Below are 23,551 nucleotides of genomic sequence, written 5' to 3' on the forward strand. Positions count from 1 at the left end.
CAGTGGGGGTCATTACAACCCCGGCAGCAGCTGTGCCGATAAAATCGGCAGGCTGCAGCTGGAGTTGTGTATTTTTTCTGGCTCCTGGATTTGGGGAATCACCAGGGCATTACAGCCCCGGCGGTCCGTGAAGCCAGGCGCCGATAGAATGTAAATCCTGATTCCCTTTTGAGTCCCCTAGGACTCAATGGGATGGGGATGAGGGTAGCACCGGCACTGTTCATGACAGTGCCGGTGCTACCGTCAAAGTCTGCGGGCGGGTGGCACTCAGCCCGCCAGGTTAGACCTGGAGGGCGGGACGGCAGCCACCCACAGAACTCGGAGAGTGCCGGTCCGGTATCAACATTGCTACCGGACCGGCAAGGTCGTAATGAGGCCCAGTGTCTTTAACTGAGTGTGTCCTCTTGTTGTCAGACAAAATGCTAATTATGGAGACACTCTTAGAATTAGTTGGAGGCAGAACAAAACGTTAGACTCAGTATCTGTAACTGAATGTGTCATCTTTTTGGGAAATGACAAAATAGTAGTTGCTTGCTCATACAAAGTCTTAGAATTCTTTTGAGGTATGAGAGTGCATTGCATGTCGGTAAGTGAGTTGTCATTTTTTGTGGCAAGAGGAAATACTAGTTTCGGAAAAAAAAACTTCTTTGGAGGCAGGAGGAGATTATATTCAGTGTCTGTAAATGAGTGTTTGATATACGTCCAGTGAAACAAAATAGTAGCTGCTTGTTAACAAAAAACCTTAGAATTGTTTGGTGTAAGACAGAGTGCATTCAGGAAAACAACTATTTGCAGAGAAAAAGTCTTAGAATTCTTTGTAAACAGGAGTAGATTATACCAGTGGTTGTTACTGATTGCATCACCTTTTTGTGGTGAAACAAAATAGTATTTGCTTGTGAAGAAAACATTATAGAATTCTTTGGTGGCAAGAAAGTGCATTCAAGACCAGTGCTTATGTGTGCCATCTTTCTCTGACAAAAGACTATACAAGCTGCAGGGAAAACCCTTTAGAATTCTTTGGAGGCAGGAGGAGATTATATTTAGTGTCTGTAATTGAGTTCATATCTTTATGTGGAAAGAGGAAATACTAGCTGCAGAGAAAAGGTATTAGAATTCTTTGGTGGCTGGAGAAGATTATATTCAGCGTCTGTGACTGAGTATGTCATCCTTTTGTGATCATACAAAATAGTAGCTGCTTGCAGAGAGTAAATCTTAGCATTCTTTGGAACCAAGAGACTGAATTCTGTGAATGCAACTGAGTGTTGTGTTCTAGTGGCTATCGGAATGTGTAACAGCATATTTGGAGCACCTTAATGTGTCAGTGAGAGAGGGAGGTATGCAGAGGAGTTTCAGCCGGCTGTCTCTGGGGCAGCAAAAGAGGGAGGGGACTTGCAGATATACCTATTGATGGCCAGTTGTACACAGAGGTGCAAGATATGGGATGTTCCTGCCCCCCACCCAAATTCACCTATTACTCTGAGGATGATGATTATAATAAATGAGAGCCATCCAAGTCCAGGTCACAACACATGATTTTAAAAACCATTGAAACCAGAGAGGAGAAGAGGAGGACAATGCCACCATTAGAGAGGTGGGAGAGAAGGTTACATCTATGCATCAACCTTTGTACAGGGGCTTTCAAAGACATCGTGTCAGATCCGATAGTGAAAAACATTAGTATGGGGCAGTCACACCACAAGTTCCACGACCACCACGTTCCCAGACACCACGTCCACAGCTATTTGAGTGTAGGAGGACATGTCTTTTTGATCCAGCAAGAAAGTCCAACGTGCGGAAGTTCTTCATACTCCAGGACAATGAATGACACCAAAACTGTGTCCTGGGAAAAGCCTAGAATAAAGTTGGCTACCATATCTTTGTGGCGCGATATGCTACGACGGAGACTGAGATTAAACCAGATGACCTCTGCTACAGCCAGTAGCCAGTCACTATGCCACCTCCAGTGCTTACTTTTACCCAAGAACATGCTGCTGTTGTTGGACCATAGCTCTAGTGACTCATCACAGTGTTGGTACCTGACTGTACAAGCTATAGATGCGATTAGTGTTTGTGCTGCTGCTATTCTGTTCGAGTCCTGCTTCTGTTGTTTTAAAAACACAGAAGTGCACAGTTTCCCTCCTTCCAACAAGGCAAACACTACTACCCCTGGTAATTTTTTCCTTTCTCCATGTGAATTGAAAGTTGCACACATGAGCACTGATTGGGTTCCCTATGCCTGTGTGTTGAGCTTATTTACAACTTGTTAACACAACAACAGTCTGTCAAATATTCTCAGGCAACATTATCTCATTTTTAATTTTAGCGAATTTGAACTGCAGCCTTTTACTGTGTTGCATTTTCATGTTCTAAGGCATTAACTGCTTTTTTGTAAGAAATTGCAAATATCTACAATTTGCATTAGAAAACAGACCCTCCTTTTCAGGCCATCAATGACAAAAAGTGGCAACATCACAGAACTAACCAAATTTGATCATGAAACAGTCTTCCTAGGCTACCTTTTAGGTAAAAACACCGCACAAATGGGCCTCATTACGGTATTACCATTCCCGCCGCCTGATCTGCCGGAATTACGGTAAATCCCCAATCCATGGAGTCCCATAGGCCCCCCATAGTCCCATAGGACTCCATGGGGGTATTGCCGGTAATACTGTTTTCTGCCAGTGTGCTGCCTGACTTACCTCCAGCTCTTGGATGGAGGTAAATCAGGCCACCCCACCTGCAAACTTGGACTCTGCCGGTTCAGAAAGGGGCCAGTAAACAGAATTACCGGCACGTTCATTTCAGACCGGCAGAGTTCTAATGAGACTTCTTGCCTTTAAAGTGTTACATTTTGAAATCAACTGTATTCAGCCCTCTGTAAATGAAAAGTCTTCACAGTCATGGCTTCATATTCAGAAGCCAAGACAGATGTCTGGATGTTCTCCTGCCATGGTCTCAGATGCCAAGTGCTTTCCTTCCTCCACATCACCAAACCAGATTCCAGGCAAAGTAGAGTCTTATGCTTGAAACGTGCAGAGGAAAAACAGTCAGATGGTTGTTGAAAAAACCCCTGCAGGGAAAATAGAAACACGACACAGGAGAATTACGGGCTGACAACTCACCAAAAGTAACTAGCAAAGTTGAGACGCAAGGCACCTCCCACCCTCTTTGCCTTTATACCATCTCCCAACTGGTAACACTGAAGGAAACCGAATAGACTAGGAAGTAAGTGAAGTTCGTGGATATGGCTGTATTTTGCTCAGAATTAAAAGTATGGATATTAATTCCCTTTAGCGCCAGTAACTTGTTTCCTCATGAGGTGCGCCAGTTCCCAGCATGTCGCAGGGACAAACTCTCTGTAGCGTGCACCTCCAACCTGCCCCGCACTGTGTTTATCATGGCAGTGGTGATGCAGGTTGGAGGCTGCTCAGCAACGCTCTGACCCGAGAGACCCATGGAGCAGCACAATACTGCGGAGGCGCGCATGTCTGCTGGAGCAGGAATTGGGATTCTCCCGCGCGGACCACGTTAAAAGATCTGCACTGCACACCGGGAAACCTCTGCCACCGAATGACACGCTGAGATTGAATTCAGAGGTGGCTTGATGCATTTCCCCAAAGTCTCCACAATGTCCTAGCATTATTGGCTTTCACTATGAGAATGGCGCTATTTCTGGAGGCAATGGCGGCAATCTGGAATATCTGCCAAATTACGAGTGGTGGAGTTGTGGTGTTAGTCCTCATCATGGAGCCCCTTAGGACTCCACTTGGATTTTGGAGGAATTACCACCAGCGCTAATTCAGCCAATGAAAACTCCAGGGTCTGATAGCAGTCACTCCTTTTGACCTTTTTTCACCCTCTTGATCAATCCCCAGTCAGTCACATACAAGAGGCTATGCTGGTGCTGGAGCATGCGCGCCTCAATGGCATCCAGCATGGATGTGGCGTTCAGCTCCGTCTGACTGCATGTGCATCAGCCAGTCCCTCTGCCTCTGCCCAAATAGCCACCACATCCACAGGGCTGCCATCACCAGTGACAATAAACTGCAGTGGCGGTGGCAACAAGTTCCTGATGGCGGACGGCGCCACTCGGGTAGTTGGCACAGAAGGAAAAAGTGTGTGGGCATGCCAAGTGGGCGAGGGGGCTGAAGGTCGCATGTGTGGGTGTGCTCGGCCACAAGCTTTTGTATTACCTTGTTGGGAACCCGCAGACACCCACCCACCCATTGCTGTCTCCACCATTGGAGGGCGCTGTGGAAGTGGGGGGTCACTAGAACATTACATTTGCGCATTAGAACCAGTCATTCCATGCCTCTGTCTCATGTGCTTGCACATTGCCCTGGTTCCCAAGAAGTCACTGCTCTATGGTATAATGTCTTTGTACCTCCTGTGAGTCTTCCCCGCCTGCAAGGTAAAATGATCCCAGAACCATGAGGAAAACTGCAGGTTGGGCTGCCCCCTGCCCCATTGGAAGCTTGCCACGGGACAACTGCGCCTGCCATGCCCCTTTGCAAAAAACAGGCACATGTGTGGGGCTAGCTTTCATGCGCAACATGAATAATTGCTTTAGAGATAATTCATTAGCTTCAGTCCCTAATTAGCTTGAGTTTCTCAAGTGCACAATACATATCACACTAGCACAAAAAAGTGCATGGGCACATTTACAAATTAAAGTGCACAACTTGCACGTGCATTTTGTCACTTTTTTTTAGCTTGTCAAATATTATGTATTTTGCACCTGAGAAACTAGACCTGATTAATTATCTCTTGAGCAACAACTGCTTGAAATGATTCCCGTTGGAAAATGAAGCTGGTGTGTTTACTTAAAAAATGAGACAGAGTGCCTTCACTTCCTCGTTTTCTCATTCTCTTTCCTCTACTGAGGCATCTGGTGAAGGACCATGTCTCTCTCTCCTCCACCTGTTGCTCTTACAACCCCCACAGGAGCTGCACACTCTCCTCACCCCTCTCCTGACAACCCTACGCCTCTGCTACACCTTCTCCCTGCTGATTTACCACCATCTCCTCTCCAACTCCCAATGTGAATAAGTAGTACAAGGAAACACGAGCTAAAACAATTGGCTAGTGTACAGCAAGACGCCTGATCATTTCAGAGGTTAATCTTGATTACAGCTCTGTAGGCATGTTTGGCCTGAACAATGAAACATAGCCCGGCCACTAGAGATGTGTGAAATGTCAATGTTATTGTTTCTCTTAGGAATAATGCAGTTCCTATGTTTTTTCAGAACGTGGTGTCTTCAACAAGCACTACTTCGTGTAATGAGACATCTACATTGAACCAGCTTAGTCTCCAGACTCAACAAGAGCTTATTTCCAACACTTTTATAGTCCTCAACATGGAATGGATGTTGCTGAACATGGATCAATGGCTGCAAGCTTTCAAAATGATTTTCTTCAATTTCATACAAGCAATGAACGAGTCTCATATTGCCAAGCTCCCTTTCAATATATCCTGTGATGGCCAAAGAGAAATGTAAGTTGCGCCCTCCATATTCTTTTAGAATCGTCTTAGAAGGCCGCATTTCATTATTTCACAGCATAATTTGTGTTGGTGTCTGCCTTCCTTTCCCCTACACCTTCTTTTACCAGTGAGATTAGTTGAACAGGAAAGACTTACATATGTTGGCAGCAAAATTGGCTCATTGGATGAGTAATTGCCTGAGATTAATTATGGCATCAAACCCTATGATTGAACCGAATAGAAAGTGCACTGTGGCTTTGTGTAACAGCACACAGCATACGCCTTTGATGTATAGTCTCCCCTATCTTGGTGTCACCTGCAGAGAGTCTCTCTCTATTTAATGCTAGGGGGAAGCTGTCCACAATGATTATCCCAAGCATTCTCATGTTTGGAACCTATATGTAACATTACCTCATGAAACTATGGCTGCTGCACACAGTGGTTTGCTCTGTACCTATTAAAGATGGCATATGGAGCCAAGTAAACTAGGCATATTAACTCTAGTTGTACATTTGCACTAAACGTAGCACTCAGAAGAGGGGTATCTAGTGACTGGCAATTTACAAATGTATAAATACACCTAAAGTGCTACACAACAGATTTAACGATGAATGTGCAACAGTGCATTATGAAATGAAAACTTAACAGAATTACACAATAAAGTAGTTTAACAAGAGGGAGAAGCAGTAGAAAGAAAATGATCTTAGAGTAGCGAATACAACATAGCAAGAGAAGAAGCAGACCAAATGTGGAAAGGTAAACTATCCAATCTTTAGGAGAGAAAAGCGAGAAACCACTAAAATGGAATTGCACACAGCCGACAATAGGAATAGATAAAAGGTACTGACCAAAGGGGGTGAGATGAAATATATAGAGAGGTAAGAAATGAGAGCTAAAGAGGAGGCAGGCAATGGATGCATAGGAAATGAAAGATTGGAATGAAGTGAAATGTAACCCAGTGTAGAGATTCAAGTGAGGAGGCAATTGAGGACCTAGATGGAAGATGAAATAGAAGACAAATCCAGGAACAAAAAATAGATTTTAAAGGTTGCAAGCGCATAGACTGGGAGGCCGACAACAAGTGCAAAACAATAGTCCATGCAGGAGAAAAAAAGGGTAGTAATAAAAATGTTGTTAGCATGTGAGAAACTCACAAATGTTGGTAATGTTGTTAAGAAAACAGTGAGCTGGGCTAGCAGTCTGGGATAATTCAAAAAGAAAAAGAAAGAAAGGGATAAACAATGAAGCCATGATTTCACGATGATGTTGATAAAGGGAGATGGGAAGGAGGGAGATCTTGGGGAATGGTGCTTGCTCACTATTCTGTGTGAGAAACCATGGAAACGTAACTTATATGATAGCTTGGTTTATACTTACTGTAGCAATCTATAGTCTTTATGGTAAGTATTTAGGTGGTTTTACAGCACATTCCTAGCTACAAAGAAGTGGAATAATGTACAAATAGTGGAATGAGGTATATAGTAGAAGTGTGTAAGGGATGTCAGTTTGTCTTCAGTAACGCAGGAGGGAAAAGGCTAACCAGGCGTTATTAGGTATGTTGTTACAGAGTGTGTGGGTTTAGCAAGTGAGTGCTTGCATTCTTGTTTCATTATTCTTATATTTCTTGGATTCCAATATGGAGATATCTTGCCGCCTAGTGTGCATTGTCATCCAGTGATGGTGACTTCCCCTGCTAGCTATGACAATGTTTGGGGCACCAGTACTGTGTAGGTGATGCAGGTCTTCTTCAAAGTGGCTGTGCATGAGGCACAATCTCTGAACACACCCCTTGTCCTCTTGAGAGTATACACTGCACATTCAAATCAAAAGCATTCATATCCTCAGAAGGGTGCTTGGAGGTCCAGAAATCCTATACATACTCCTGTAACAAAACATGTGAAATGTGTGCATGTATGTGAACATGTATGCATCTGTGTGATTTATGAAGCACAAACCTAGTTGGGAAGCAACAGAGTGCGATGCATAGGGGACACACCCAGTGGTAAAGGTTCAGTGGTAGCAGATGTGCTGGGATGGATAAGGGGAGCAATAGAGAGGGTGAGCTCCAGAGGGGGCGAATTAGGGTGAGTCGGGCAGTCAGTGATTGCCGAGATGTTCTTTGAAGACTTTGGACTTGAGGTTCTTCCTGAAGTGTAGGAGGGAGTGGGACAATTAAACATGTTAGTTCTATAAAAGCTATTGTCTGCTCCACAATCGCAGGTAAACATGCACCAAATAGAGCATATTCACTATATCTTAACTTTATCCTGGAAGTTGGATGACCTTTAGACCACTGGCACATGGCCTGATTCCACCAATCAAAGGTTCTGGAAATCAGCTGGCAGAAGTAATGGGCTACAAGAATGCTATTTCCTCAAATGTTACTCTAATTTTAAAGGGAAACTTTGCGAGAATAATTATAATGATGAGAGCCAACTTGGATTGGTGCCCGTGGTAGAAACTGTAGTCTGCATGCAGTCATTTTTCAGTGACTTGATTTACAGAGCCTGCTTTGTCTTTCCGCAACTGCTTTAATGGGGTAATTAAATTAGCAATTCAGTTTTATCAGCCCTTAAACATAGCACTTAGTTTTGCAAATTAGATGTGAAAATAGGTATTACACCAGCACTGATTTATTTGTTTTGTTCATTTGTTTTTGCATGTCAATACCTAATTTGATTTTGTGATTGTCCACAAGGGAATTTATATTATCTTTCTTTTTGTTTTTTGGAGCACTTTGAAATGTATGAATTAGAAACATATGCATACTTGTCTTGATTGTCTTTCTGCATTTTCAATGACCGTTAGACAGATTTGTACTTAAAAAAACAAATCTACAGTTACTGTAAACCCATACGTAATAAGCGTGTTTCATTATCCAGAAGCAGTTCTTAGTTTTGTTTTGTTGTCTTTCCAGGGCTCGTGTTATAAATGATAAGTACAACCAACTTGCTGTAACTCTGCAAAGCTCAATCTTCCAGCATTTGCTCAAGTTTCACACAGGTAAAACACGTGCATTTTGAGTCAGTTACCAACCAGATGAGTACTTTGATTTATTGATTGGGGCTCTTTTGGATTTCCCTTCATTTGGACATTGCAACATTGGTTTGGAGTTCAACCCTCATAATGCACTAAGTAACTGGCAACAAAAGGTGTGGAGAATAACATGGTGCCAGCTTGGGTCCCATCACCACACCAATGGAATTGATATTGTCAGATCTACGCCACTGCATGCAGAGACTGTAAATTACCTATGAGTTGTCTAGGCAACAGAATTGAAACATTAGCACTTGAATCCCTGAACTTCTAGGTTATAAACTTGATTTTTGTATTGAATTGCAGAACAGTTAGTTCACTCCAGATATACGATTCCTAACATGTGTACAAATATGTGAAAATTATCCCCAAAAAATATTGCAGGCAATAATGCTAATATGCACAATAGTCAACGATTCTAGTACCAATTTCCTGATAAGCTACCATTCCTTTGCTCCACTAGATGGTGTGAAGTAATCGAACAGTTTGTGCTCACAGAGTTTCATAGGAAAATAAAGGCACTCAGTAAAGTGTTAATGGGTCTTAGGACAGGTTTCTCAACCTTGTTTCAAGTGTGTCTCACTTGCAAAGTAACCCATGGATAGTAACTTAATTACAAGTGCTCTTCTATTTCTTTCTGTTTGATCAGATTCCAGACTGGCGTGTGATAATGAAACAAGCTTCCAAGCATTCCTGAATGATCACTTCTTTATCTTCGCCAAACAAATGACTGCTGAGGATTTAGTCGCACTGATTCCTGTGGAACAGTTATCGCAGGTGACAAGAGTCCTTCATGGTGTTTGCTTTTCTCTTCCTTCATGTGTATGTAAATCTTGTTGGGGTCAGATAAACCATTGGTTTTACACAGGTTGCAGAGTCTATCCTCTCTAGATCCCCTATCCGTAGTATGGTACCTCAGTGGAGACTGTCATGCAGTGCCTTCTGGGAAAGTGCTTTGTGGCCCATGTGAGTGGAGTTGGTGATCCACCACCAGCTTCAAGTGGGCAATCAATGTCCCCAGACTAAATGGGCATCTGAAAAGCAACTGCTATTTAGATGATAATAGTTGAAGTGTCTGTGAGGATAGCTCAGGGGCAACTCATTTGTCTTGCAAGCAAGACAGCACAGAGCATCACTGGCTCGAAACCTGGTCCCGCGCTTACAGGCTGGCTGGCCTCTGCCGTGAAACGCAATATAAAAGCTCAATTTAATTGTTTACACTAGCACAGCAATGTGAGCAAGCTTCTCCCAGCAGCTGCACGAGTCACTGAGCTCTATGACAACAGAAAGCACTACAATCACCAAGAAAGAAAGAAAGAAAGGAAGAAAAAATAGAAGCAAAATGAAAGAGATAGAGAAAAAAAGAAGCCAGTCTTGGAAACTGTCAAAAGAGATCTGTCTTCTAATATTTTACTTTGGGTAGATTGTGTCCCCTTGCACTGTGTAGTTGAACACGACCCGTCCATTTAAGTGAGAGATACCTGTAACCCTTAAGCACTAAGGGTGAGTATGTTCATTCTGTTTACATAGGAGTGCAAATTAGCACAGCAGCTAAGGAGCTAAAATACTTCCAACGAATATAACACCATAAATATGTAAATAAAAACTTGCCAGGGAGCTATGTATGCTAAAACTAGAGAGGACTGCATAATGACAGCAGCAGAAGTGCTTAAGTGTTGTGCTCCAGCAGGCGTATTGTGACCTGGGGAGCAATTTGAAGAAGCTGGGAATGCAAGGGCTATAGATTGGTAGATATTGTGGTGCTAGTGGCTGAAGATTCTGTGGGAGTCTCTCATATGGGAGTTCACCATATAATCATATGTGGGTGGTTTAAGAATTAAATAAAGATAACTATAATGGTGACCTTGGATTATAGGTGCATAACCTATTCTTTATCATCATTGGATCTTCATTGATATTTATACACAAAGCCTGGAATATCAAGGTAGTCACCAGATGAAGAGTAGGAGGGTGGAATTCAAAAGAAAAAACATACATTAACGAAATAAGGAAAGCCTACTGGAGCCCTTGATCTCTTGTCAAGTTCCATACAGTACTATTTTGGCAAAGGTTTATATGGACTTCAAGTCACTGCCTTACACATTTTTGATTTTGATTTTTGAATTTGTAACGCGCATATCCCACAAGGGAGCCTGGCAGCTAACTGCATTTAGGCACTGATGGATTTGTAATGAGCTAACGACTTAACTATGCCAAATGACTCAGAGAACTACACAAACAGATATGTTTTCAGATGCTTCCGAAAGATAGTTAAAGAGTTTATTTGCCGTAGATGTAAAGGAAGGGAGTTCCAGGCTCGAGGGCCTGCCACAGAGAAACGTCTGTCGCCCCAGCTAGTAGTTCTAGAAAGGGGAACCACCAACAAGACTTTCTCCATCGATCGAAGTGTGCGCGTAGGCCAGTGACTTACAATTCTAGATGCTAGGTAAATAGGGGCTACGCCATGAATGCACTTTAGAACAAGGCATAACACCTTAAACTGTATTCACTGCTGCACTGGAATTCAATGAAGGCTCCTCCGGAACACCGAGATCGATGTTTTCTGTGGTAATGAAAATATCAATTGCTGAGTTTTGTGTGACCTGAAGCCGCTGAAGTTGGTGTTTGGGTATGCCGACCAACAGGGCATTACAATAGTCCAGCTTGGTATTTGTGAGAGATCCTACCACGATTGGACGGTCCTTCTCTGAAGTAAGCAGGAGTAGGGGTTTTACAAGTTTCATCCGATAATAACAGGAAATTGCCTGTAGCAGAACATTTGCTATGAAGGCTAATGTTGCCCCTGTGTATGGAAGGGGTGTGTTTGCTAAGGTATTACAGACCTATATACAGCTAGGGATGTTTTGAAAACTGGGCCCCCTGCTTTCCCATTGCCATTGAAACAAAGAAGTGGTCTGTCTTCTTTAGTTGGTTGGTTCAATTCAGGAAGTGCGAGACTGCCCTTGAAACGTTAAGTGTACGAAGTGGCCTTGCTCCTCTTTTTTGTGGGTTTGCAAGAAAGCTGGCAATTTAATTGGTTGGTTGACATGGAATTTTGAAATATATTTTGGTGTAAAACATAGATGTGTTTTTAAAACCACTTTATGATTGTGTATTGAGACGAAAGATTCAGAGATTGACAGCTAATGCTATTGACGTGTTCTCCTGATTGAGGTAACTGCGATGAGGAAGGGCACTTTGTGTCAAAGTTCCTTTAAAGGTGCTTTAGGATTTGGCTCAAAAGCGAAGCTCATTAGTTTATGAAGGACCGTGTTTCTATCCCAACCAGGCAGACATTATGTCACTGGTGGGTAGATACATTTCACACCTTCCGTAAATGCCTTGACCAGAGGTACCCTTCTAAATGACGGAGGTGGTGTATGCGGCCAGTTCTGCTAAGTGTGCCTTGAGGAAGTTGTAAACTAAACCAAAGTCTAGTAAAAAAAAAATAAAGTAACCAACAGTATCTGCTGGTGAGCAGTTAATGGGGTTGTCTTGCCTCCTGTAAGATATACATGCATCGTGTGGGCAATTGCAAATGTCCAAACTCTATGACTTCAGGAGTCAAGCTGCCAAGTTGGTGTGTTATCTGAGATGTTGTTTTCTTTGCCGCTGCTGCATGAGCAGGTGGCATGATTGGATGACTTTCATCAGTGTGTATCATGGCTGTCTCGCCCATATTGGTGCAACTAGAATCATTGCCAGATGTTCCTGAAGCAGTTTCTAACTAATTTGCGAAATAATGGCGTCAAGTGGAAAAGCGTATGACATTTCGTCAATACTACAGAGGCTCGTTTCTGAGTAGCAGTTCTATGGCTTCCGTAGGAGTCTTCCTGTGCTTTGCAATCCATCCTCTTCTTTTACACGTGACAGGCACACATTGAACGGTGTCCTGCTTCATTGACAGGGCATCCAGGCTGTGTTCTGCATTACCTGCAGCCAAGAGAGTTAAAGAAGAGAGTTAAAGAAGGATCTTTGCAAAATACCGTTCTTATAGGAGAAAAAGTATTTTCCATATTCATATATGCAGACAAGGTGGTTTGGATTTGGGAGTTCCATTCCTGAATGGGAGTCCTTGGCCCCAAGAGGGGAGTCACTCCAGTGAGGCCCCACTTGCCCAGATCCTTGGGAAGGCTCTGCATAGTGGGCTCACCTCCCGAGCCTCAAAGGCGGTGGCGCCCCTCTGGGTAGAAGGGACAAATTCTCCAGCTTCATCACAGTATGCTGATATGAGGGGGGAAAAATTCAAGTTGCAAGCTACTAGTTAGCCATAAAAAGTATCTCGCCAACTTTATTCTTTACACACACACCCAGCATTTCTTACCCGTCATCAAGAGTCAAAAATCACTGCTAGGGGCGAGTGCACATTTTGAGCCCTGCTGTTATGTTTTTGCGGTGTAGGTTGGCCGCCACCACAGCAGGATCTTTCTGAAGGTACAAGGTGCCAATATTATCCCAAAGGGAAGCACAAGGAATTGAAAATGTTGTTTGTTTACATTGAATCAAAAGTATTTGCAATGACATGGGAACATGGAAATATGAAAGTATGCATCTTTAATTTCCAAAGTTGCCATGTCCCCTTCCTTCTTTAGCCATGGAATGACCTCCTTTGGGATAGGTATTGCTGAATTTTTGGGGTTATTACATATTTGTTCGCCGGCTGTAGGTCTACAACTGGCTGGTTGGTTTTGTATATTGACCAAATTCCCTTGTTTACTTGATTTGTTGGTACTGGTTTAATTGCTTTGTTTTGTAGCAGAACCTCCATTTTTTCCTGTGCATCATTTTTCTGCTGCAGTGAGGAAGATTGTGTAGTTTGAAGAGAATTCCTTACAAGAGCCCTCTCTTATTGTACTTAACAACCACATGTTCGATGTTATGCTCTCCCATGAATGAGCGAAAGATCCTCTAAATCGAGATACATGGGATGGGACTACTAGCGTTGCATCATTGCTCAGCGGTAGAGGACAATACCACTGGGATGTGACCCCTTTCCTGCACCCGGTCGTGTATTTGTTGCCATTGTGAGGTTGTGAAGGCTGGTGGCTGCACCTTGGGGCTTGTGAATCATCCACTTCCTGATGTGTAGGTGATTTGACCTGTTGGCTGTATATATGTATGTGAATGAAAGGAATGTCAGTAAGATGATATTCACCTCTGCTGGTATGCTCTCCCAGCTATTTGCCCAATGCTTTTTAATGTGTTGTGTTTTTTTGGTCTTTTTTTGAAGGCATCATCCACATGCCATCCATAAAGAACAGACTCTTCCACTGGCGTCTGTAGTAGGTTTGCCTGTGTTTCTGGCTTAAATCCTGTATTTCTGAGCCAAGCAAGTCTTTTAATTACTGTAGTCCCGGCAATCTGGCAGCCATCGTTCTAATTTGGTCCAGTGAATATTTAATGACTGAATTAGCCAACTGCTTGCCTTGTTGTATGATTTTGTTTGAAGCTGCCTGAAGTGGTGCAGATAGCTCCTTCACTAGACCACCTAGGGCGTTCCACTGGGCTTGATTGTACCTCACCATGAACGCTGTGGCACTGGCAATACCACAGAGGTGGCTATCTTTCTCCTGAAAGAGCATATTTTCTGACTCTCTTTTTCTGGGCGGGTATTTATTTGTTGAAAGCAGGATGTTGCCTCTCTTCCTCTCTGTCCTGCCATCAAGGAGTCTTGCATTGGCGGTCCTCTTCAAAAAAACGGGATCTGGTTTGTATTTGTTCTCTAACCTTTCATTGACTAGGCTGTGTGGGCACTGAAGTAATGAGGGATGATGATACACTTTTTTTAATGGATCTGAGAAGCGTATTGCAGAGGGAGATCTGCTTCTTCTCTTGGGGGATATCCTCGATAAATTCAGTTTTAATGGTGAAGTGGTCAGCCCCCCATTTTAAAAGGTCTTTGTACAGGAATTGATCTTCATTAGTAGAAGATGAAACAGGATGCTCATCCTCATCTGGAGAGGGCAAGACATATTCCTCTGTGTCAACATCCTCTTCTTAGTATACATGAATGCATTCTCCATAAAATCATAGTCTTAATCTGTGTTATCATTGTCATGCTGGTGTAGGTCTGTTTGTGCTTTGTCCCTTTTATGGTGCTGATCCTCATCTGTGCTACCTTGCTTTCTTTTTTTGGCCTTTGTGTTCCTTGTGCTCCAAAAAACCTTTGGCCATAATGGGATTACACTCCTGCATTATCTCACTTGTGTTTGCTTTGTAACCCCAGTGATGAAGTAGACAGGGATTATGTGGATGTACCCTGCTCCAGTTCTGCTTCCCATTCTTCCTGTAACTCTGAACAATTCAGGAGCCCCTTCTTTTTCATCGTGGAAATAAGGGAACCTCCCTCTTAACTGTATTTTAGGACGGAGTCGTAGTTTGTACCTTTGCCTTGACCCCTCCTTCTGGTGTGTCTTTTCCTTTATGTGCGTGTCGTTATTGTGTTTCTCAGCATCGGTGCATAATGTGCTCGACTCCAGGGAATGTTTCATGAGGGGCTCGCGCATCAGTGTGATGGGTGGTTTCATAAGGTCAGGTGTTCGCAGTAAATGGTACCGGCTGCAGTGATACTGAAAAAATGGTTACATGCATTTATAGGGCACTGCAGGCATAGCAAAGGATAATAAACCAGTTGAGAACAAGTGCTACTGGACAAGGGCTGTGAGCAAAGATAATGAAGGCAGAAGTGCAGAACATCACTCATGCAGATGGAGCGTTCCACGTTTTATGATTTACCATTAAAAAAATACACTGTGGCAATAGCATCAGCTGTAGATTGGGTATATCTTGACGTCTTCTTCTTCTTCCTCCTCATCACCTTTGCTTGTGTGACTCACAGAAAATAAACAGCCTGCAGCCTACCGAGCTGACAGCCATCCTACTGCGACCAGGATCCAACGTCAACATTACGGCATGGAAAATTGTGCTCAGTCACACAGATATCAATAACCTCGGAACCGTGATGGAGCACCTGGCAGGCAGTCAGGTATGTTGAGCATATGATAGTAAAGTGTAGTGGATTCTATAGGTGAACAAATCTGGGCCTCATACATTTTCTCAGACTAGCATTGTTTAGGGCAAATATATATTGTTACAGCTTTGATTTAATTGGCTGGTTTGACTATGTAAGTATGGGCTTTTCCTTCGCCTGAGATTCCCTCATCATTTCAGCTGTAACCACTAATAAGGGTTGTCTCCTTTCACTAGATCAACGTGACCATGGAAAATCGCATTGACATCTTATCTACTGTCTGGTCCAAAGTGGTGATGGATGTGAAGAACGTCAGCTCCACAGATCTGGACACATGGCTAAATCTCAGTCTGGCTGCATTCCTTTCTTTCCTCGCCCCAAATCAGTTTAATGTCTCTGTGGTAACCACAGTCAACTGCCCAGCTCTTAAAAATCTGTAAGTATTTTTTCACATTTCACTAAATTCATGGATAGGCCCATATATTATTAGATGGAAATGCTGCATTATTAAAGAACAGAAGACTCATTTAACAGAACAAAAAAATACGCCTATCATGGAGCAGTGCTGAGGAATTGTTAATAGTCTGTATGTGGCTGCGATGATGCCCCCTTGATCTATCAGCATATTACATTTTCAGGTAGATAATACAGTATAAATCTTGTTAGTGAACACTGTTAGGACTGATGTTCTATACTATGGCCTGGTGGACAGATGTATAGAAGGCCAATCTATATTGTGACAGGGACAGCTCTGGGAGCTGTAGCCAAACCAGTTCAAGGTAGCAGTGACGAGATGTCTAGGCTAAATCTCAAGAGGTGGTGAGCTTGTAAAGGGTCCACAATGAGTACACACAATGCGAATCACAAATTACAATTAGAAGGTATCTATACAAATATAGTTATTTATGGCCAAATATCACTGTGAAAAATGACTACTAACAGGTAGAACTATCACACAACACTAATAATAGATTACATATAAACAGTCACCAGAATAGGACATAATTCAAATCAAACTCCTGTAAAGAAAGTGCAGATTCGTTTTTTGTACTATAGGTCCACAGAGAATTAACCCTAACTTCTAAAGTCCTTCCCTAAGTTGTCTGGGGCCTTATGCCCAAAAGTTCTGGAAAGTTCTGCCACAGTTTGTGATGCAGGAAAACATGAAGGTAGGGTCTCTGGGTCCAGTGAACAGTAGAGGACAGTGTATTCTAACTAATAGAAGTGTCCCCAAATTTCGGAAGGCTTGCGCGAGCAAGCAATGGCAAAGCCAAAGTATAGCAAAGGTTTTGTAAAAGTTAGGAAAACTTTTAAGGGGAGTTTAGGGGCAGGTATGAATCACTGTAACGTACCCCCATACTCCAATTCTTCCCAGCACTTGTCAGGTCAATGGAAGAAGGTCTGAGGTTGCGTTTCCTGCGTTTCCCGCCGTCAGCCTCAGTTCTTGATTCACAGGGCTTGCAGGTGCGTGCTGATCTCTGGTCGGTGTCTATCGCTGGTGCAAGGACTCTCGGATGAAGAATGCAGAAAAACACAATGCAGGAGCCCTCTCAGGACTGGACTTGAGGCAGGTAAGCTGTTTTGGACGGTAGTCACTGCAGCACCGTGAGGCAAAGGACCTCAATTGTCGTGGTCAGACTTTCCCTCCTATCTAGGGTCCCCTTGATGCTAGGACTCAGAAACTTCACTGAGGTAAGTCTTGTAGGACAAGCTGAGGATCCAAATTCCAGGCCTCAACTCAGAACGGCAACATCAACAGCACGGTAGCCCAAACTCAGAGCTGGTGAGCCACAGGACGGTCCCGGGACACTTCTGACAGCTCTTCTTGACAGGTTACAGAGCAGACATCAGGAATAGATGTTCCCTCAGTCCATGGGTTGCAGCTCCCTCGCAGGACTGCTGAAGATCAATAGCAGGACAGGGCTCCACCAGGACAGCAGCAGATGTTGATCGCCAGGCCTCTTTCAGTCGGGTCTCCGGTCTCTTCATGGGTCTCACAGCTGGACAGGAGTCTTGGCTCCTTCAGGTTACTCCAGGATCTCTGAAGAATGTGTGCAGGGGTCCTCTTCTTATCCTAGAAGCCAGGTAAGAGCCGAAACACCCACTAGCCAATAGCAGGACTAGCCACAGACACACCCCAGCAGTGGTCCAATCAAGACCACTGGCAGGAACACTCATGCATAACACTCAGACACACTTAAGCCAGTTTGTGAATTGGGATCAGACAGTCCCAGCGCACATCCTGCCAGTAAACACACATAGCCCGCCAAAAGCTTCTGCTTCCCCGGGCACTGGACGTTCATATAAGGATTTTCCTGGCCTCACAGGCCAGGAAGAAGGCTAAAGAACAAGATGGCCAAAGGACAACGGAAAAACCATGTGGCACAGCCATGTTTGTACATTAGCCACAGTTATTAGCCAAACGTGGTAAACGCGGTAAGGCTAAAATGAAAAGCACAAAAAAAATTGTAAAAAGTCACTTCTGCCACCAGCCTGTCCATTTAGCACGCCTAGAGAAACCCAAAATCCTTTGAGTGTTAGTCTAGGGCAAAACAAAAAGCCCCATTGTACTGCATTGTAAGATGCATTGTGCAATGATAAAAGTTACCACAAGTGATAACAAGGTACTAAAAGTAGTAACAAAGTCGCAAGACTAAGGGAAACAATGTTTCCCAGTACTGACAGCCTGAAGGACTGGTCAGTTTCCTCATAACAGATGAGCAAAAGACAGTGTAGTGAAGCTTAAAGCTTCACTGCACTGTAAAAAGTACAGGTCAGGATCAAAAATAAAAGCAAAAGGTTTGGGGGTCCATACAAATGGAAGGAAAGGTGCAGTAAAGAGAAATATTTCCTAATAAGCACTACGGTGATCCTCGTTGTTGTTTAAAATTAATTTTGGAAATGAAGAAAAATTGCCCTAAAAACATAAACACATACACACGTTTTTTTTACAAACAGTCCATACATTTCATATAACAGCAAAAAGACAATAAGCCAGTGATAGGCAACGGTACACACATAGATAAATTAGGCTTTCAATGTTATTAATCATTTCCTTTTGCACAGAGCACCCCCTAAAAATGATAAAACGGCACAGCCCACACTGACAGAGACAACCCACAGCAAAAAAAGAATTGCTGTTGTAAACCCAAGTTCACACAGTATCAGACTCAGAGTAGTGGCTCTAAACTCTGAGTATGCTGGACAGAATAATACAAAATGGGCAAAGTCCTCCAGAGCGGCATTACACAATAAGCATGATTGATTAGTGGGGTCCCATTCCCAAACAGCCGTGATGGCTCAAAGGGGAATGCTATTAAAACGTGCTCTTGTGATCAATACTCTCTTACCATGATTCTCGGCCATAGGAGCTATTTCTGGATACCCTGTCCCCTTACAATGAAATGTCGCCTGTTAACCCTTGCTTTCAGTACTTTTGCCAATATTGATGCTTGATTAGCAAGAGTAGATTTACATCTTTAAGGCCCCACAACTCTATGCCGTACCTTGCAACCGGCACAGCTTTGCTCTCGTACATTTTCAGAATCAAATCCACCGGTTTTGCTTTAAACATTGCCAGTGATCCTTTCAGCCCCACCACCCCAAAGCTTGTCTAATCCTCACAGACTGTTTTCTAAATGCGTAGCTGGAAAAAAATCGGATGAGAAACAAATCCCAGGGTAGTCGAAGGTGTTGACTTTCGGAACAATAGCACCATTACTGTACATGGAGGAACATTTTGGGATCTGTCTCCCTTTATAACAGGCCATAACTGTGGATATCTGGGCATTGACCTTTAAGTCCAGATCTTCCATAAAAACAGTATAATCCAAGATGAGCTTCTGTAGGGCTATTGGCGTACGTGCGATCAAAACTGTGTCGTCAGCATAGGCCAACAAGGGCAGCACTCTGTTGCCCATCTTTTGGACATCTGGGGTAGAATTGAATAGATAGCCATATAACCTGTATCCTCATTTAAATTACTACCATGCTGACATACTGCTTGCCCCTTTGCGGCATCACAACAGCATTTGTGCTAGTCTACTGAAATAATAACACACTTCACGTTTTAATTATTTCATTGATGAACAGTGTAAGACAATGCTGCAGTGATGCACTGTTTTACTATTGGGTTGACTGCATAGTCCAATCTCTGATGCCACTGATATTTCCTTCATTTGATTGGTTAAGAGCTAGGCAATAGTTTCCAATTTTAACAATTGTTCTTCCTCTCCAGTCCATAGTGACTTTTCCACACCATACCTAAGTTGCATATCTGAAAACCCCCAAGTACAGCAGAGTAGGAGTTGTTTATATACCCATTGTCCAAATAAGTTGGCTCAACGAGGTCAGATTTAACACACTCATTATGAGTTTGGCAGTCATTTTACTGTTTGTTCCATGGAATTACCACACAACGCGTTTACTACTACTGCCAATCAGTCCTGCAGATTTTCCTTGGGGGCCAAACTTGCAACGAGGCCCTCTTGTTGCAGGGGTGCAGTGCAGTAACAAAAAGCTAATTATGATACGTTCATGCTCCATCCTACTTTGGGGATGTGTTGGGATGGAGGAGATGGTTCCAACATGAAATATATGTGGTTATTTCCTAAACAAGCGCATTTCATATAATTAGCCAATAAAATATAAATGTATTTCAAAAATATGGCTTTTACTCATTCTGGAAATGGTGTGTTAAATGCAAAATACCACCAGAGGTAACATATATCTAATTAAAGAAGGGGAAAATACTGAATGACTACAAAATCCACTCCACGGTTTCACTTCTTCTGCTAAATTTACTACCAGTTGCAAATGAATAACCACCAGTAGTAAATACATTACAACCAACAAATACCATCACAGTAAAGTATGACATCTTAAAACGAAGGTAATTACCTTCAAAAATAAGATCAGCTCTGAGCTGGTTGTAGGTATAGTCTTACCCATAAACACTTGATGCCCGTCTTATCAAAAAAAAAGTGAACTAAATAAGATGTTTTTTTTCTGCATGGCCTCCATCCCTGTCTCAAAGATGTGCATACTATAAGATTGCACGTTATTTCCTCTCCCTGGAGGTACAGTAATTAGCTCTGTGAGTAATGCCATACCACAGGCGGGAGTGCAAAATACCGCTGTTACCAACAGAATCCACCTGGTAAAGTGGCAAATCTGGCTAGAGCACTATTCACCATCGGTAGAATTTCTTACAGAATGGGACCAAGAATTTCTTACAGAATGGGACCAAAATGTGTACCTATCGTTTTTTAGTAGGCAAAAACAAAGAGACAAGAAGAGTATATTGTTTCCTTTCTAGAGTGCTTTTGAAAAGGAAGTTGTAATAGGGAAGCAGTGGTGTGTCGAAGCCTTTGTTATTGTTCCATGATTCTTCCCTCATGATTTTATTTATTTATTTATTTATTTCATATAGAGCGCCAAATGCCCATAGGCCTCAAGGGGCAGACAAGACAAAACAAACATAGAGACCCAGACACAACACCAATTGGAAGGAGAAATAGCCGCTAGTTTTAGCCAAAGAGGTGTGTTTTAACTGCTTTCTTAAAACAAGACATGGAGGTGATTATCTTATTGTGATTGGAAGAGCATCCCACTCCTTGGATGCTTGCACCAAAAAGCTAGATCCACCAAATCTGGAGAGCTTAAAACGTGTTTGTTTGAGTTTATGATGGTCACCCGTTCGTAAGGAGCAAACAGGTTTATCGGGTTTCAGTAGTTTCATCAGATAGAATGGGATGATACAAGACCCACATTTGTAAACCAGTCTGAGAATCTTGAGGGAAATCCTACGCACCACGAAACCAGTGTAACTGTTTCCTGGCCTCAGAGACATGATCATGTTTTTGTAGACCAAAGACAGCGCAGACTGCGCTGTTCTGAACCAACTGTAAAGACTGAATGTTTGACTTGGTGGTCCACGCCAAAAGACTATTGGAGTAGTCAAGTCTCCAATTAACAAGGGCTGAGGCAAGTGTAGATCTATTTTCAATGGAAATGTAAGGCCTGATTTGGTTAAAGAGTTTAATCACGTATCCGCATCAGGCTCTAATGTTGGATACCTGGTTTTTCATATTTAGCTCTGCATCCACGTAGATGCCCAGTGTTTTGACACTGGTGGGCACAGGGATCTGACTATTGGCAATGGTAAAGTTCTTGTAGGAGGCATCACGTTTGCTTAACCTGTAACTAGTTGTTACGATTAGAAGTTCAGTCTTGCTATCATTAGGAGCAAGTGAGTTTGTAATCATCCAAGACTGAATTGCTGAGTAAACTTCATTAAGTGATTCAGAGCCAAGATTGTAGTTTCGTGAGAGTTTGAAGATCATCTTGGTATCACCTGCGTTGTTCGTATAGTGGACACCCAGGTGGTCAAGCAGATCCAACAGTGGTCTAATATAGATATTGAACAGCGCCAGAAAAATGCAAGAATCCTGGGGTACTCCAGCAGTAAGAATATCAAGGTGAGACTCAGAGCTGTCTACGGCCACTCTTGATACCCAAGGACCGAGGAAAGATGCCACACAGCCAGCGGCCCCCTGGGTACAGCTGCCCAGACTCCTCAACCTGTCGTCAAGAATGGCATGGCCGACCAGGTCAAAGGCTGCTGACAGGTCCAGGATCATCAACAGTGCTGGGTGGCCATCATCCACGATGCTAGCCAGGGTAGACTTAAGATCCAGCAGAGCTGTCTCAGTGCCATGTCGCTCTCGAAAGCCAGACTGGTACGTACCCAAGATACTGTTTTTCTTCATGAGTTCCTGAAGTTGAAGGTACGCCACCGTGTCCAGAATTTTAAGCACAAAGGGAATGTTTGTAGTACGGTGGTAATATTTTGCTAGCAGGGGGTCAAGTGAGATTTTTTTAAGGAGGGGAGTTACCCAAACCCCCTTAAGGGAAGGTGGCACTAAGCCTTCTATACATGATAAATTAACCATCCTGGTAACCCAGGGGTGAAAAGGGACATAGATTCTTTGATGATACTGGTGGGACATATGTCCCCCGACAAGGCACTGGTTTAAGTCTAGCCACGACACTGCAAATCTCTAGCACTGTTTGAACTCAAATTTTTGGGTCATTGTACCACAGAGAGGATTGATAGGAGCGGCATGATTCTGCAACATACCAGTTCGTTTCATCTCGATATTTTTTATTATGGCCCATAATCTTGTTAGCAAATTCCTCTTGGATGGATTGACACCAAGAGGAGTTATATTCGATGTTAACGGTAGCATTACCTTTCCCTTCTACTTCTCTTAGGATTTTAAAGAGTTCTCCTAATCTTGACTTCTGGCATTGAGATATGTAGATTTCCCTACGATTATCACTTTTTTGTAGTTATTCACAGGAATTTTATAGTTAGCAAGAGCTTCAGGAGTCCGGCATTCAAGCCATTCACTTTCGCATGTTCTTTTGCAGGATCTAGATTTTGACACAGTTACATTAAACCAGGCGTTCTTTTGGGTTTCAGGTTTAAGCATTTTCATTTTTTTCAGGTTCGAGCACTGCTATAGTTTCATTGGTGACCTTTGTCAAGTGGGTCACCAATGACCTCCATGTCAGGAGTCTGCAGCCTTTGGCTCCCCAAATTATTGACCAAAAACAAAGGGCTCCTGGTCAAGACCCTATTCGGCCCAGGAGGACTAGATTGTTGTAGACACAAATGAACGGGTCGGCAAAGAGAGATAAATGCGGACCCACCAATAGTCTAAGTATGTGAGGAAACTAGTTTCAAATCAATGAAAAACACACCCCTTCTTTGTTTAAAAATGTTCATTGTAGTTAGAAACAATCACTTAGAAAATGTCCACTCAGAGACACAACACAGAACAACAGTATTGTATAGGTAAGGCAAACATGAATTACATCAAATATGATCCCAGAGTACATCATTTGGGCTAAAGTACACACATTCTAACAAATACGTTTCCTACTGTTGAGATACATCAAGACAGGGGTCATGACAATTGAACAGATTCAACACAAAATAATACAATTGAATATAGTTACAGGGCAAAGAACAACAGTGAGTATTTTTGCAGCACTGG

At 42.9% G+C, this 23,551-nt stretch overlaps 1 protein-coding gene across 1 annotated transcript in view; it reads left to right on the forward strand.

The window, feature by feature from the left end:
- The window catches only part of LOC138568695 (uncharacterized), a 1,243,988-nt gene that overhangs the window by 198,700 nt on the left and 1,021,737 nt on the right, over positions 1-23,551 (forward strand). Inside the window, exons 55-59 of the mRNA XM_069646472.1 lie at positions 5,247-5,494; positions 8,400-8,485; positions 9,168-9,295; positions 15,357-15,503; positions 15,725-15,924. Coding sequence (XP_069502573.1) covers positions 5,247-5,494; positions 8,400-8,485; positions 9,168-9,295; positions 15,357-15,503; positions 15,725-15,924 — 809 coding nt within the window. The remainder of the gene's footprint in view (positions 1-5,246; positions 5,495-8,399; positions 8,486-9,167; positions 9,296-15,356; positions 15,504-15,724; positions 15,925-23,551) is intronic.

Source organism: Ambystoma mexicanum, chromosome 2q, assembly GCF_040938575.1.
Source record: "Ambystoma mexicanum isolate Mex_15411 chromosome 2q, UKY_AmexF1_1, whole genome shotgun sequence".
In the NCBI taxonomy this organism is placed as follows: domain Eukaryota; kingdom Metazoa; phylum Chordata; class Amphibia; order Caudata; family Ambystomatidae; genus Ambystoma; species Ambystoma mexicanum.